At 42.7% G+C, this 17,131-nt stretch overlaps 1 protein-coding gene across 4 annotated transcripts in view; it reads right to left on the bottom strand.

Annotated features, from left to right (window-relative positions):
• Positions 1 to 377: 377 nt before the first annotated feature.
• The window catches only part of LOC147011657 (arf-GAP with Rho-GAP domain, ANK repeat and PH domain-containing protein 1-like), a 97,450-nt gene continuing 80,696 nt past the window's right edge, over positions 378 to 17,131 (bottom strand). For 3 of the 4 annotated variants that reach the window (XM_085857542.1, XM_085857541.1, XM_085857539.1), the window contains exons 8-11: positions 15,452 to 15,537; positions 12,871 to 13,032; positions 6,543 to 6,602; positions 378 to 785 (exon numbers count right to left, since the gene is read on the bottom strand). In XM_085857542.1, coding sequence (XP_085713668.1) covers positions 600 to 785; positions 6,543 to 6,602; positions 12,871 to 13,032; positions 15,452 to 15,537 — 494 coding nt within the window. In that variant the 3' untranslated portion in view covers positions 378 to 599. Of the gene's footprint in view, positions 786 to 6,542; positions 6,603 to 10,015; positions 10,161 to 12,870; positions 13,033 to 15,451; positions 15,538 to 17,131 lie in introns of all 4 variants that reach the window. The other variant, XM_085857540.1, reaches the window with a different exon arrangement.

The raw sequence follows: 17,131 nt of genomic DNA, 5'->3' as shown, positions 1-17,131 counted from the left end.
AAGCCCACTTCCTTCAATTCTCCTGCTTTCCTTCCTGAAAGTCCCTGAAATGTCCATCTTCTCTTCGCCATGTTCCCCATCCCATCCCCATCCCTCTCCCTTCCACAGTTCACCTAATGTGTCTGTTCCCCACTGTTTTGTCCCTTCCACTCCCGCCCCTCTTGTCTCATGCCCCCTTGCTGTGAGTTGTGTGTTAGCTCTCATACGAGCCTCGACCAAGGTATACAAAAAAAAAAAAGTCCACAAGAACAACAACATGACTTAGAAATCCTCCACGAGGATCTAAAAAGTGCTCTTCACATTTTTTTTGTTTGTTGAAAAAGAAGAAGTAGAGGAAGAGTGAGCAGAGAAGAAGAAGAAGTGAGGCAGTTGGAAAATTATATTTGAAATTTTATTTCTTCAATATTAAAGCAGTAGTAAAATTAGGAAGGAATCAATGATAAAGCAAATTCACAAATGTCTAAATTTCTCATAATTAAAGCAAATTAAACAATAATAATAATAATAATATTCACCTTTTCCCCTTTTGTAAGCATGTCAAAAGGAAATTACATCATGTTGGCTAAATTCTGAGGAGCAACTCACACAATGACCACTGATCATGTGGTCTTAAATATTTCTGCAAAAGTTTTCCTTTTCTTGTCTTGCAACCTCCACCCTAAATATATATATATTTCTTTGGTCCTCAGATAGGAGCTCGTGATCAATTCTTCAAACCAGCTCATACAAAGCACTTTGTCACATATTCCATGAATCGTATAAAGTAGTAGCTTGAAAGTGTGACGCTGCGGTGGGGAGAATTGAAAATAAAACAGCACAATTTCACAAAAATGATAATGTAAACATTATTTTAAACTTGAAAAGTACCAGCACTTGGGCTAAAAGATTTAAAATTTCCATGCGATACATTATTTTGAGCAAATCACTACCACACTGGTAAAAATTGAGAAAATGTTGTCCCTATTGCCTCACTGCTGGCCTTGCTCTTTCTGCTCTGTCATCCATCCATCCTCCTGCAGCCCTTCCAGATCACACAACTTAAACCATAACCCAACACCTGGTTATCTTCCACAATCCTAAGTTAAAAGCCCACTTTCCATCCTTTTCCCTTCTCTCGTCAGTGTTACTGACCATGCATCTGTTGCCACGTGCCCTTCCCTCCATTCTTTCAAGAGTGCTGCCGATAGTCACCTCATGCGTTCTCCCATACAAACATCCTTGGGTGTCAATCGGTGGGGAACTGGGGTGGGGGAGATATGTCCCCACCAATATTTTGGAGGAGGGGGGACAGCGTCTCTATTGCCCCCACCCCCACCTTTTTAATCTAAAAACAAAAATTGTGTACACACAAAGGATTACGAAGCAATGTTCCTTGCAAATGATTTGATACTTTTCATGAAAAGGTTGAATGAGCGATCAATTACTCAGCAAGTGGAATATCAATAGATTGCATTGTTTAGCTGAAGTCCATACGGCCCAAACATAATTAATTATATTTGGCCGCAACCGCTCCGGATTGCGTACCACTCCACAACATGTGCGGACCGGCACTTCAGAGCGCTAGATGACAAGACTTGAGGGATTGAATAATTACATCATCATAATCATCACCATCAGACTAAAATACACAATTTGGTGTCTATCTTTGGTCGATGCATTTGGTCGTTCATCAACCAATCTCAACCAAACTTGCCAGGGAGACTAATGTTCCATCACAACTCATAAGACAAAGGTTTTTTTTGGTTTGCTCCTCCCCCATTGGGGTTTTTAAGGGGGGGTTTTGATGCAAGTTCTCGATGTAAAAGTGGACCGATCGTGTAGTGCCGCTCCGGGTGGGAGAGCATATGATGACAGGCCTTCCGTCTCGATAGTTTACGACTTAATTTCACATTTTCAGACATTGTTTTCGCAGTCCATCACGTTGTTTATTGGCTCAACTGCCAAAGATCCGGAAGAATTTCCAATGTTTTATTTACTTTTTCCATTTTGGAAAATCGTTACCGGCTTGGAGCATCATTTGTGATGTACAACTGCTATTCTCAGCACTTGCTCACCAATTGGATTTTTAGGTCATTTGACTCTGGTATTTATTTCTCTTTTGCCTACTTCAATTTATTTTTGTTCCTATTCCTTTATTTTTTGGACTGTATGGTACACAAAACAAGGGTGACCTTCCCCCACCCCCCCTAAAATAATTTGCCAAGAAAGGGTTGCACAAGTCGATGCCCTTGTTAGAAAGAATGACCATAAAGTGCTCAGAATTCTAAATTTTCTGGGGCCGACCTCAGGACCCCATAGACCCCACGCCGTATTGGCTTCATGCTATGTGCTTACATGTCCCCTCCCAGTTTTCAATCGCGATCAATGCCCTTGCCAACATCTGCTCTACCCTCTTCTGCTCTCACTGACCCCGCCCCCCTCTTTCCCTTCTACCACTCATCAACTCATGTGTAATTTTGTCTCCCTGTTCCCCTCTGATAAATCTGTATGTCTGTAAACTTGCTACCCTCTGTAGTTTTGTTCCTCCATGAGACGAAATGAAATCTTCAGTGAACTCCATCCCTCAAATTTAGCGAATCAGTTAAGTGTAACAACAACAATGTCTTACATGATAACGATAGTGTGAGGATCAAACCTGTACACAATAGTAAAGTCATGTGCTTGGGGAACATGCAATGCAGATTGAAGGGATCATGACTGATTTGAATGAAAGTTTATCCAATAATCTGGAATGCACTTGTTAGAAATGTTAATTGTACAAATAAGCAGTAAAAATTCTCAAATTGTAATTGATTTGTTGTGATTAAAATAAAGTAGCATGTTGAAAAGCAAAAGGGAGGCCCAAAACTCCGATGAAGGGTAAGTTTATCTCAAAACGTTATGGACGGATTTTCTCAAAATGACCACTTTTGTGCACATCGAGGCTAAATTGTGTCAATGAAGATGAATATGAAAATATTTTCAAACTATATTCCCCATGGCCAATCTATCAAATGTATGAAGTTTCGCATCGATCTGTTAATCGGTTCTGGCGAAGAAGATTTTTTAAACGTTTTTATTTTCAATCCAAAATGGCTGCCAGACCACGTGACCCATACTACTACTATGTCGACTCAGGCCTAAGGGGCCAGTGTCGGGCCCGACGGTGGACTCTCCACTCCTCCCTCTCCCTCATCAGTGTGTTCAGTTCATCTACATTAGCCGCACCACTGTCTTCTAGGAACGTGTTGACCATAGTCTTGGGAGGGTGCCCAGGGTTCATCCTCCCATGCTTGGGCTCCCATGTGATGACTAGGCTGGCAGGTAACTCGGGGTGGTGTAAACAGTGCCCCGCTAGTTGCAGTCGTCTCACCTCGATTTTAGTGGTGAGCATCGGTAAATCATCATAGAGCTCGACGTTCGTCATGTGCTGTTGCCAACTGATGTCAAGAGCCATCGGGAGCATTCGTGTATAGCAACCATCTAATGACTTTAGCATGGTCTTGGTGAGGGTCCACGTCTCGTATCCGTACATGAGAATGGACTCTATGGCAGTTAATAAGATCCTTTTTTGAGCCCTCTCGTCAGGTTCGACTTCCAGATTTTCTCCATGTCATTCATAGCCCTCCACGCGAGCACCTTCCGTACCTTTATGTCCTTCTCCGAACTCATCATTCTTGATCCGAGGTACTTGAAGTCTAAGACTTTCTTGATGGCGTCATTCTTTACGGTCTTGAGAGTACCTTCGTCGCAGTTGAACACCATGTAATCTGTCTTTTTCGCATTTAGATGAAGTCCAACTTCATTGCACTCAGTTTCCACTCTTGTCAGTAGCTGCTGTACTTCCTCCATCTGGTCAGAGAGCAGGGCTATGTCATCTGCAAAATCCAGATCTGTGAGCGTAACTGGTCTGACCCTTTTAGTTCGTCCTGGTTTTATGGTGAAACCAAGCTTCTCATGATCTTTGGTAGATTGACGTAGAGCATAATCAAGGACGATTATGAAGATGTAGGGTGCCAGAGTGTCGCCTTGCAGCACACCAGCTAGGAGCTCGAATACTGCTGTTTATCCGTCCAGTGATACAACTTTCGCCATGGTCTTGGTATAGCTGGCCTCTATTGCTTTCAGCAGACGGCCCGGCACTCCGTAAGCTTTCAGGATCTTCAGCATTTTACCTCGGGAGGATGAACCCTGGGTGCCCTCCCAAGACACGTGACCGATGGTGTCATAAATGGAATTCTTCACTCACATCGGGTCGTACATCAGATCTGGTAAATAACGTTTCAGATTTTTCCGATAAGGATTTAGATTCAACCAATTATGGCTGGAACACCACTTCACAGATGATGTCATCATTATCACCCGATATACTCCATGGGGAGTTGATGACATTGCCAAGTTTAATTTTTTTCATTGAACGGTTTCGGAGATGTCCATTTTTGTTTCTTTTAATCCAATATGGCTACCATACCATGTGACATATTGTGTCAGAGTTATTGGTTCATGAAAAAATAAGTGACCACTATATTCGTTATTGATGTGTTGGGTAGTCGATCCAGTCGAAATGTTTTTGTTTTTTTTAATTTTTGAAATTTGATCTACCCTTATTAGCAGTTTTTCCATCGATATATTTGTCTGTCTGTCTGTCTGTCTGTCTGTTCGGTCCAGTGCTCCGTTAATACAATGGCAATTTCGATGAAACTTGGTGGGTAGGTTCAGACCATGACCGAGTTGTGTGCAAATGAGAACCGTTGCTATAGACACCACCGTTGCCTAGCAACGGAACTTTGACATTTTTGAAAAAATCATTAAAAAATCATTTTTTCGAAAATCAAAAATCGGGCCACGAGCGACTGTGGGCAGTACATTCAGCCATATTGTCAAAAATTTCCAGCCGGATCCTATGAAAACTGTCGGAGAAGATAGACTTTGAATGAACCCTGGTCGAAAACAATAAAAAAACGAAGTTCGTTATATCTCAGAGACTATGAGTCAGATATACATGAAACTGGTATGGTAGGTTCAGGGTATGTCCTAGTTATGTGTGAGAAAGAACCGTTGCTATGGACCCCTCCGTTGCCTAGCAACGGCCGAAAAACCTCTAAATGTGGGGGTATTTTAACAAAAAAACAATCTGCAGCATTAACCCTTGAAACGAGAATCATGAATTTTATTGTGCTTAATCCTCAGGTCATTCCCCATCGAATGGGCCCATCGCGTCAGGTTCTATTGGGTAAGCGACTACCCATGTCCGCCTACCGGCTTGTCTGTCTGTCTGTCCCGAGCATAGCTCCGTGGATTTTGATCCGATCCTGATAAAATTTTGGTGGGAGGTTTATATCATGATCGAGTTGTGTTTTCCTGAGAATGGGCGTGGTGCGCCCATTATGGGCGGAGCCACGCCCCAAAAACATGTGTTTTTAGGGTGTAGTCGATTTCAATTTGCATCTTCTCCTAGGGGGTTTGTCGAATCTGACAGGGGTTTCAGTATTTGGTTAGCCCAATGGCACCTGCATAGCCTCACAGAGCTCGATTTTTCAATTTCATCCCAAGGTCAAGGTCACAAGATCACAAACTTAGAAAATTGCGAATTTTGACATAAAAATCCATCTTCTCCGAGGGGGTTTGTCGAATCTGGCAGCGGTTTTGGTATTTGGTTAGCCCAATGGCACCTGCATAGCCCCACAGAGCTCGATTTTACATTTTTGTCCCAAGATCAAGGTCACAAGGCTTAGAAAATTGTGATTTTGACAGAAAAATCCATCTTCTTCGAGGGGTTTGTCGAATCTGGCAGGGGTTTCGGTATTTGGTAAGCCGAATGGCACCTGCATAGCCTCACGGAGCTCGATTTTTAAATTTCATCCCAAGGTCAAGGTCACAAGGTCATGAACTTAGAAACTTTTGAATTTTGACATAAAAATCATATGATCGCCCAAACTTTGAGAGCTCGGATGACAATATTTTTTTATGCATAATGTTGAGGTCATTCCCCACCTAAAGTCTTGAAACCATTTTGCTCTATCTCGAACACCTTGCCCGTAGCGCCCCCTTCAAGGTTGTTTTTACGCTGATTTCATCAAAATATGGATAATTCGAGGAGTGCGAAATGCCATATAGCCTATATGACGTTATGTTGTTCCTGGAATGTTCCAGAGGAAGTTTTGCACCAACGGTCATAATCCTTGACCTTTGACCTTTAAAGGTCACAAAGGTCAAATTTTCAAAGTTGTGGAAATCGAACCGGGTTTTCGACCTTCTTCGATGAACTAACTCCATTAAGCTATAGCATGTATCCTGTTTCCTTATTTTAATGTCCAAAACATTGTTTTGTGACCTTTAAAGGTTATGCAAAGGTCAAATTTTGAAAGTTGTTGAACAAAACTGGGTTTTCGACATTTTGCAGCTAATAACCTGTCACCCGTACCACATCATGTTGATCATTTTTATAACTTGGGGATTAAAAAAAAAAAAAAAAAAATCAAATTTACAAAATAAGACGATCATGGAAGCACAAATAAATACATGGTGGAAGAAGAAAAAAAGACATCGCTTTCACAACTCACAATGGTCTTGTAAAAGTTACAGATAGTCCTGCCATGGCAGCTCCATGGAATTTTCATCATCTTCGGGAGGGTTTTAAAAAAATGATCAGAAAAAAATACATTCATTAAGACAATTACCACGTGCAGCTTAACGTCCATCTGGTCATTGTTGCACATATTTATTCATACACGGCCAATACACCAAGCTGTCATGCCTACCCTCATTGATTGTTGCTCAGATGATAATTGAATAATTTTGCTCAAGAATAAAATGGCAATATTGAAGCAATGAATAAATGACGTGGTGCCATGTTGGCACTGTTGAAAACCGTTCGGCAGAGATTTGTAGAGTTCCTTCAACTTGTAACACATTTTGACACAACACTTTAAGACGGACAAGCACTCTTCGTTCTCCTCTTTTGAATGCAGCACACGATTGCGAGTTGCATCATTGGCTGAGGGGGGGGGGGGGGCTTGACCGTGCCGCTGATGCAACGGCCCCTGGCTGGAGGTAAGGGCAGGAAAGGCAACGGCCCCTTACCCTGGAGGTAAGGCAATGCCCCCCCCCCCGAAATTTAGTATAAAATTGAAAATTAGTATAATAGGCCGTCAAAAATAACGGGTTGGAATTATTTTATTTGAAATATTCAGAGACTGGAAGATATGATATTTTGTAGCAAGAAAAAAGCATTATTTTAAAATACTACATGTACAAATGTTACCCTATTTTCTTTATCTTCTGGAATGCTCCATTTTGAGGGTACAGCCTCGTGAGCATACCAAAGCCTGAAGCCTCGGCCTAGCGTCAGGTGTGCTTATATCTTCTACATTTATTAGACATCGCACGCATGTAAATGAACACTCGTTTTATTCTGCGCATGTTACGCATCACGTGCAGCGAATTTCACCTCCCTGCACCTTGTATTTATAGTTTTTTTTCTTAAAATGCTTCTGTACACCGCCATTGAGGCCCGGTTGCAAGTCACCGTCTACATTTCCAAAAGAAGAGATGTAATAAATTTTTTTTTTTTTGTATACCTTGGTCGAGGCTCGTATGAGAGCTAACACACAACTCACAGCAAGGAGGCATGAGACAAGAGGGGCGGGAGTGGAAGGGACAAAACAGTGGGGAACAGACACATTAGGTGAACTGTGGAAGGGAGAGGGATGGGGATGGGACGGGGAACATGGCGAAGAGAAGATGGACATTTCAGGGACTTTCAGGAAGGAAAGCAGGAGAAATGAAGGAAGTGGGCTTGGGTGGATTATCGGGGGTAGAAAAGATCGAGGATTTGGATGGGGGAAGATAAGAGGTGGTGGTGAACAGCTGTTTTGAAAGCCTGGAGGGAAGAATGGGAAAGAATAGAGTGAGGAAGTTTATTCCAAAGGCGGGAAAAAAGAGGAATGAAAGAGTGAAGATGAGCAGTGATTCGTGATTTTGGTAGTTTTACCAGAAGGGGGTTGTTGGCGGACCTTGAGCGCCCTGTGGAAATGTGGTGGGGACAAATCGCAGAGAGAGCAGGGGGGCAAGGCTGGAGAGGAGTCGGTAGAAGACAGAAAGACCACCGACCAACCTGCGGTGATTGAGTGAGAGGCCCAAAGACTCAGCTTCATTGCGGGAGATGCCGATGATCTTAAATGCCCTGGTTTCGACAGCGTGAAGCCGAGAAAGGTGGGAGGCAGGAGCACCAGCCCAGAGGGGAGAGCAGTACTCCATCAGGCTACGGACAAAAGCTTTGTAAGTGGTCAGGAGCTCAAGAGGGCCGAGGAAGGACTTAGCACGACGGAGGATTCCCAGTCGGCGACTGGCTTTTGAGGCGAGGTTGGAAATGTGACTTTCCCAGGAAAGGTCATGGCAGATAGTGAGACCCAGAAGCTTGAAGGAAAAGACTTCTTCCAGAGGATTGTTGAGAAAGTGGATGGGGGGGTTTTGTAAACGGTCCTTTCGAAGAGACATAGTGAGAGTGTGAGATTTGTCTGGATTGAAAGACATGTTCCACGTGTTGGACCAGTTTGTGATTTTATCCAGAATGTTTTTCGGTACACTTTACTCTTTAATGTTAATTAAATTACTCTTTAATGGAAAATGTTTTTCGAGTTATTTTTTATCCTGAAAAAAAAAATAGACCGTCGTGAACACACTGTCGTGTTATAAGATTGGCCTTAAAAACCCTTCCTAAATCGTCCTTTTGAAGGGGGACAGACATCACACAAACAAATACACAAACACACATTGTGTTTTATATATGGTAAGAAGATGTTCCACAGCCAGGGTTATTATTTTCCTTTAATGCTCTCAAACAACATATGGTCAGTTCTACGGCAGTTTTTCTCCAAATTCACAAATGGCACGAGTAAAGGCTATTTGGCCCATCAAATCCACATCAAAGCACTCTTGATGCCTACTGCCAATTGTGATAATCAAATTATTATTAGTACTTGTGCGTGCTCGTACGTGCGTGCCCGTACATGCAAAAAAAAAAAAGTTGTCCGCTTGCCAGAAACAACTACATAGGCCGTTCCTTCGCTCTTGTGTACCGGTAGATGCAAAAAAAAGAAAAAAAGAAGAATTGTGACGTCAATCGTGATGTCATAGCACCGTGTCCTGTCATTGGTTTGATAAATAAATGGCCATAACTTGGGAACCACTTGTCCGATTAATATCAAACCTTGAAAAGGCACATACTCAGGTCCCCAGCAATATACCTGGCAAGTTTCAATTAGATCGACCAGTGGTTGTCGAGAAACAGCGGTCGCAGACAGACAGACAGACACAGACACACACACACACATTGCTGGAATTATAGATAGATATTCTGGTGTTCGGCCCGGTGACAGGTTCAGTACTGCCGAAACAGTTTCTTGGCAAAGGTTACACCGGGTGCTTTGCCATTGCCCTTCCAGTAGTACTTATGGCAGGAATTTGGAACCTAGCTGTGCCAAACCCTCACAGCTCGCCTACTCTTCATGAAGGACACCCTGGGATCTTTAATGTCCACCAACTCATGCCGGCAGACGGGACGCCAAGTTTGACATCCATCTGAGGGACGGCACAGACGCTGATGAACCGTCCTGCCTGTGAAACACTGGGATGACAGTTTATAACTGGAGTCAGGATTCAAACTCAGGCTCGACGGTTTCGCAGCGAGTGTACAAACCTCGAGGAAAACCTGTCAGCCCAATCAAATTATACAGCAGGAAATTCGGTGCCAGTCGACAATGGTTGACTTCTTGAAAGACAGCATGAGATTTTTAATATCCACAACCAAAAATCAAATGGAACATTCAGTTTCATGTCCCCATCAGAAGGATGATGTGCACCGACAGGTAGTGCCCCCTGCTGGGAGCAGGCCAGAGCTGCCTCTCTTTTCTGATTCTGACCACGTCAGGGATGTTACACAGACTAGAAAGTTTGTAAGTGAGCATGCAACTGACTAAACCAACCCTAACCCCCGACTAATCACAAAAAGACACACCAAACGCAGGGTGCATACCGATGTTGAAGTCAATGAGAGCAGCCTGTGCATCCTGGCCGGCAAGCAAGGCATTTGCGTACATCGATGGCAGGGCACGCGCCCCTGCAATAAGAAGCTTCAAGGTGTGCACAAGATCATCTTTCGTCACAGCTTCATGTAATTCCTGAAATATAAACAAACACGTGCAAAATAATCCCACTGCACTCATATCTACTCATCCCCGATGCATTGATCAGCTTCTTCTATTCGGTCAGACTTGATCTTGCACTGTGGTATATCGGAGTGAGGGGTGGTGAGGGTAGATGTGGCTGAAAATGAGATGCATCATCTATTAAGGAAACAAAGCATACATCAAACTCAATGAGTCTGCCATGTGAACAAAGCTCAACTCTGACCTTTGAACCTTGAAGTGGTCTTCGACTGGGACTGAAGGCTCACGTACGAGGTTTTGAGCACAGTCGTCATCCCAGATGAATTTGGATGTGCTTTGTTTCCTTTCGAGGTATTTTTCAAATTGCACCCGATTCCCTTTTCGAGATGTAGCACTTACAATAAGCTGTATTCCTGCCCTTGTATCGAGACATACTTTCTGTCATGCCTTTGGGTTCACAGATCGAAATGCCTTTTTATTGTTGTCCTAGTTTTGGTTGTAAAGGAAATTTTAAAATGACTGACGATTAGCGAATGACTCAACAACAAAATATCCCATCAAAAAAAAATTTGTTTTTTGCAGATCCAGTTTAACATTGGACTGCTGATTGAGAAATGATTGGATGCTGGTCTGATAAATCAACATGTCCTTCAATCCTGGAAAATGTCACAGTCTCATCCTATCGTTCCAGAAGGATCAGCAAAAAAAACCCCCACTGATCACATTCCTTGGTCATCCTCTGGGAGAGGTTCAGGCACTGGAGAAGAGAATATCTCTTGAACTTCTAGACCTCACTACCATCAATGAACTTGACATAGCGAAGCTGGCCTCCAAAGGTAACTGCAAACTGCTCATCCTTCGTCGATCTAAGTTTTTCCTTGGAAGCTAAGAGCTACTCATAGTCGACAAGGCCTTTGTCCATAGCTCAATGGAGTCGTGCTCTTCGCAATGGGCCAGTGCCCCAGCATCACATCTGTCTCTCCTCTGGATTCTGTGAAATTTAAAGCTCTCAATATTATTGAAATCTCCCACGATGAGGCTAAAGCACAGGATCTGTTGCTCTGGCATTGCAGGAAGGTCTGTGGTCTCTGTTTTCTCTCATCTATTTCCCAAAATTGCTCCATCTGCTATCTGTCCTCTGACCATCCCTATCTCCTCGGATGCTGTGTTCTTCCAGAGGCTGCCCCGTCGCACTCTTCCCTCCAGAGCTTCAGGCAAGCAATGCACCACCATCTCTTGTGTTAGTTAAAATCTCTCCCAGGCAAGTTAAAATCCCCCACAATCAATACTCTTCGCTTACCACGTGCCTTTCTGAATTCTTCATGTACCCTTCCTTCTTCCTTTTCCCTCACACCAGAATCCCTATAAAAGTGTTCTACCAGTACCTTACGGTTTTTCTACCTCTAATCTCTAACCCAGTGTTTCTCAAGGTGGGGCGCGGCAATCTTTTGGTGGGGCAGGAGGATTCAAAACTCTTTTCAAGATCAAAGGATCCATGATGTGGCCGTCTGAGAAGGGCGAAAATAAATACCCAAACTCGACTACTTTGGCAAGGGAAGTGTTGATAAATTTTTCATCATCTTATTTAGTCGAATGTGGATTTAGTGTTGTTACCGATTTGCTGCAAGCTCAGAGAAATCGACTGGAAATCACGAAACGTGGTGATTTAAGGCTGAAACTGACAAAATTGGTTCCTCGAATCAAACAAATCTGCAGCCACCGTCAAGGGCCCCAGGGCTCCCATTGAAGTGAGTAGCAATTGAATAAAATTTGCAATTAAGTTTTAACAAGAGCGCAAGTGAGCACAATATACGCCCGAACAAGAAGGTATATACAGAATTGTGCTACTACATGGAAAACAGCATCCTGGTTGCCATGGCAACCACTTTAGATGACGAACGTATGTCGCGACACACCGTCTCCACAGTCTGTACCTGTGTACCAAATATGAAACGTGAAAGTTGAAAACTTTGGGAGTTAGAGTGCGGACAGGAACGGACGGATGGACAGACAGACAGACAGACAGACAGATGGACGACCGGTATCACATATAATACACCCCGATATATATATATATATATATATATATATATATATATATATATATATATATATATATATATATATATATATATATATATATATATATATATATATATATATATTGGGCATATAATAAAGCCTTTTGAATACCCATGTAGTATATACTGTAGTGTCTCCACTCATGGTGGGGCGTACGATTTTTTTTTGAAAATCAAAGTGGGGCGTGGGACAAAAAAGGTTGAGAAACACTGGTCTAACCATACAAAATCCTGTCCATCAATCCCCTCCTTAAGTAATGTCATGCCTTTCTCTTATTGCCGCTCCTCCCAGAATCCGAGTTGGAATACACATCCCAGGATGCACTGTTTCTCGATGCAAGGCAAGCCTCCATTTGGATCAAGGTGGGTTCAAGGTGTGACGTCACCGGCGAAAATCGAAAATCGACACTTTCGGGGCATTTTTCGGCCCTTACAAAGTGATTGGCAAAAATATTTCAAATTTTTTTTTCCCCTTCAAATGAGACCATGATTAATGATGTTGAATGGTTTACAGGAAAAAAAAAAACATAATAATTCAGATTTGAGTTCCACTTTAACATTAGATTCATCAAATGAAACATACAAGCTCTACCGACATTTGGTCCGATATTTGGTCGACAGAATATTTGTACTTCACGCACCTCCGTGAGCCTTTCTTGAGATTTCTTTGTGGGGCACTGGCGACGATACTTTGCTTGGATATCCTGAAGGCACAAAGGATTGCCGACGCTGAGCTTCCTGCGGGACGGAGCTTGTTCACGCCAGCACTTCACTGCCTCATCATTTCCCAGCTTGCACAATATCTGCACATGTAGACATACTGTACTGTATGGAGATCATTTTGTCATATCCACTCTTACAGAAATGTCACATGATCCTCATGAGATATGCAAAGAAATACGAGGATTGAAAACCGACTTAGTGATAGGAAAGCAAAGAGTCGCTGTGAACGGGAAGATATCTTGGCGGGAGGATGCAAGTCGTGCGGTATCTCAAGGATCGGTTCTGAGATTATTAAAAATTAACAAATAAAGATTTGGTCGGTGGGGTTAAGAGTTGGCTTTCTAAACTTGCAGATGACGCAAGCTTGGAGGTAAGGTAGACATCAGAGAGGGTGATCAGATTCAGGAAAGTTTTGATACTTTCGTACATTGGGCAAACCATTGGCAGACGCAGTTTAAGATAAGGAAAGGTAAGGTGCTGGGGATGGGTAAGAATAATGAAAATGGGGTCTACAGAATGAAAACGGCAGTTTTGGGAGCATATCACACAGGAGAAGGATCTGGCGGTGGTACGGTCAGGAGATAGCACAGTGCCAGGCAGTATGGTTGTTTGGTTTTAATAATGTGGTTTTAGGGTTTATTCATAGTGGGGTCATTTATAAATCAAAACAGCTAGTGTTAACACTGTACAGGAACTTATTGTGAGGCCTCACCTGGAATACCGTCTTCAGCTTTGGTCGACGCATCTGAGGAAGGACATACTGTAGCAACCATAGATAGAGTTCAGTTTAGAGCATCGAGATTGATCCAGGGGCTACCTCAGCGATATAGCTATATAGACTCAGCTAATGAGGAGCGGCTGAAGGAGACAGGACTGTATCTGTACTACAAAAGGAGCCATGCGTGTGTCCGTGTGTCCGTGTGTCCGTGTGTGCGCGAGTTCCACCCATTGGTTGGACAGGTCGCCTGACTCCACTCGCAATTTCTATACTACGGCCACCAATTTAGGAACCTTTTAGAATTACCCCTTAAAACCCTTTAGAATTAATTACCTTTTTCTCGAGCACTGCTTTTACTTTGGAGGTTATGCAGGTTTGCTGTTATTACTTCTGCCACCGAAGGGGAAGGAGGTTATGTTTTCACGCCTTTCTGTTTGCTTGTTTGTTTGTTTGTGTACAGGATATCTCAAAAAGTTTGGATCGATCCGGATCAAATTTTGTGGACAGGTTGGGTGAGTGACAATGACGAAGTGATTAGATTTTGGTGAAGATCCGGATCTGGATCCGGATAGTAGAATTTTAAAAGTGATTCTTCACCATTGAGAGATTGGACCCAAAAACGATGTATCTCAAAAATGTATTGGGCCAGATATGTTCTCGTGGATCGGGCATTACATGGCGGAGGTATGTGATCTACCAAGTACCCTTCTAGTTTCTGACTATTTTAGCAAATTGTGAGTTAAACAGGTGACTGTGTTGATGGATTTCTGTGAAGTCAGTGATAACATGATATCGGAGCAGAAACGTTACATATTCCGCTGTTTTGATGTGCGAATGCCCGTTTGCTTTTATGAACAGAAGGAGGGTGAGAGTAAAGATGGGACAACTTTGGAAGGGGGATGTTGGCAAGGAAGGGGTGTGGGGGAGGGGGGTTGAGGACTCAGAACTTTCAGTGGGAGGGAGGGTGTGGGGGCTTTGAAGGCTTGAGTGTGGGGAGAGCATCGATGCCTGAGGGTTGTGAGGGGAAGGGTGAGATCTAATTGGTTATTCCCTCCAGTCACAGGTGAGAGATGTTTTTCATTTATATGTTGACTGCTTTCGACAGTCGTGGTACATGCTTGGGAGCCTTGGTGCTGCATGTTTCTGTCAATGCTGTCGCTGATGATTTGCCAACATGTGATGAAACTGGTCCGGCAGCTGAGGGTGTGTGTAGCACATGTATTCTCACGTGTGTACTGTTTGTAAATGTCTTTACGGCTGTGGAAGAACTCTGGGAAAGGTTTGAAATGGGGGAAAAAGCAACCTTTCTTCGATTAGAAGAGCATTGGAGGAGTCAAAGCACACACACACACACACACACACACACACACACACACACACACACACACACACACACACACACACACACACATACACACCTGTATTATCCATCCATCCATCCATCCATTGGGACCATACTCTGTGCAGAGAGTTGGTGCTGCCTCAGCAGTCTCATTGCCTATTGGGCACAATCCTGGATGGGTCGACACTGCAATATATATATGATGTAAAGTGACTGTCCAGGCAAGCCTGATAATTTATTGACTCATCATTTAGTTAAGTATATCCAATTCAATGTAAAGCCTTATCAATAAAATATGAATCAGTATCAAAGTAATGACACCGTTTTAACACCAGTCGTGTCCATATTTATCACGACTTACAAATGAAATTGAAGCACAGAGTTAACAACAGAATTCGAGAAAATTCCTTCAAGTTCCATTACACATGGAGTACCACACCTCAGTGACATCTTCTGTCCAGACTTCATGTTCTGTGTGTAGACTGTACAGTTTGGAAAAACCATGCTCCAACTTCTTATGTAAACCTGGTAGAAAAACCAAAGTGATAGGGTTTGGTGAAATTTTAAAACATAGTTCTTAGGAAAAGCTCACACACTTTCAGGTAAGGTTGTAAACAAAACTTTCATTACTGTTCGTGATTTGAGAAAACAAAACACCTCTTCAAGCCACTTTTGCTGAACACGCTTGCTTGGGAGTGAACACGCTAGAAAATATTCCTCTGGTTTGAAAATTGCATTGTGCGACGTCTGGAAAATAGGATATATGCAGCAAGAGTTTGGTAATGAGATCCACAATGGAATCATCAATAATTTTTTTTTTTTTTAAAGAAACCTCATATAAATCCCCATCAAAAATGAAAGGTTTGAATTATTTTATTCAAAATATTCAGAGACTAGAAGAGATGATGATTTGCAGCAAGAAAAAGCATTATTTTAAAACACTACGTGTACAAATGCTACCCTATTTTCTTTATCTTCTGGAATGTTCCATTTTGAGGGTACAGCCTCGTGAGCATGCCAAACCCTGAAGCCTCGGCCTAGCGTCAGGTGTGCTTATATCTTCTTTATTTATTAGACATCGCACGCATGTAAATGAACGCTTGTTTTACTCTGCGTACGTTTCACATCACGTGCAGCGAATTTCCCCTCCCTGGACCTTGTATTTGTGGTTATATTTTAAACGCTTCTGCGCACCGCCATTGAGCCTGGTTGCTAGTCACCGTCTACATTTCAAAAAGAAAAGACATAATTACTCTTCAATGGAGAATATTTTTCGAGTTTTTTTTTTAATCCTGAAAAACAATAGAATGTAGTGAACACACAGTCGTGTTGAAACATTGGCCTTTAAAATTCTTCTTAAATCATCCTTTTGAAGGGGGACAGACATCACACAAACAAATACACAAACACACATTGTGTTTTATCTTTCTATAATTCCAGCAATCTGTGTGTGTGTGTGTGTGTGTGTGTGTGTGTGTGTGTGTGTGTGTGTGTGTGTGTGTGACTGCTGTTTCTCGACAACCGCTGGTCCGATCTGATTGAAACTTGCCAGCTATATTGCTGGGGACCTGAGGATGTGCCTTTTCAAGGTTTGATATTAATTGGACAAGTGCTTCCCAAGTTATGGCCATTTATTTACCAAACCAATGACAAGACACGTTGCTGCGTGGGCGTGGCCGATGGGGAAGAGAATCTCAGCCGCGTTCCCCATTACGGATTACAACGTACGGACTTCCGGAAAGTGATGACTTCGTGTATTCTAATAATTTCTCGATTTCTTATGCGCATTTTCAGGAGTGACAATGGTCAATGGCAGCAAATGCCATGACTAGCAAAGACAGGGAGGTAAACTTGATTTTAATTAACTCTGTGTGTGTGTAAGTATCACAGCAGTTGTTACTTCAATGCAAGCGATAATTCGTGGAATGCATGTGAACATTCCGTACGGGCACGCACCGCTTCCGGATAGTGATGACTTACTGTATTCGAATAATTTCTCGATTTCTTATGCGCATTTATAGATAAACACAATGCCCCGATCCAGTCGTCGTTTACGAGAACGAAGGAACGGCCTGTGTGGTTGTTTTTATATTTTTTGCACGTACGGCCACACATGTAC

Source organism: Eptatretus burgeri, chromosome 15 (assembly GCF_056783735.1).
Source record: "Eptatretus burgeri isolate ZD-2024b chromosome 15, Ebu_testis_v1, whole genome shotgun sequence".
NCBI lineage: Eukaryota > Metazoa > Chordata > Myxini > Myxiniformes > Myxinidae > Eptatretus > Eptatretus burgeri.
This window is presented reverse-complemented; position numbering and strand designations above follow the sequence as displayed.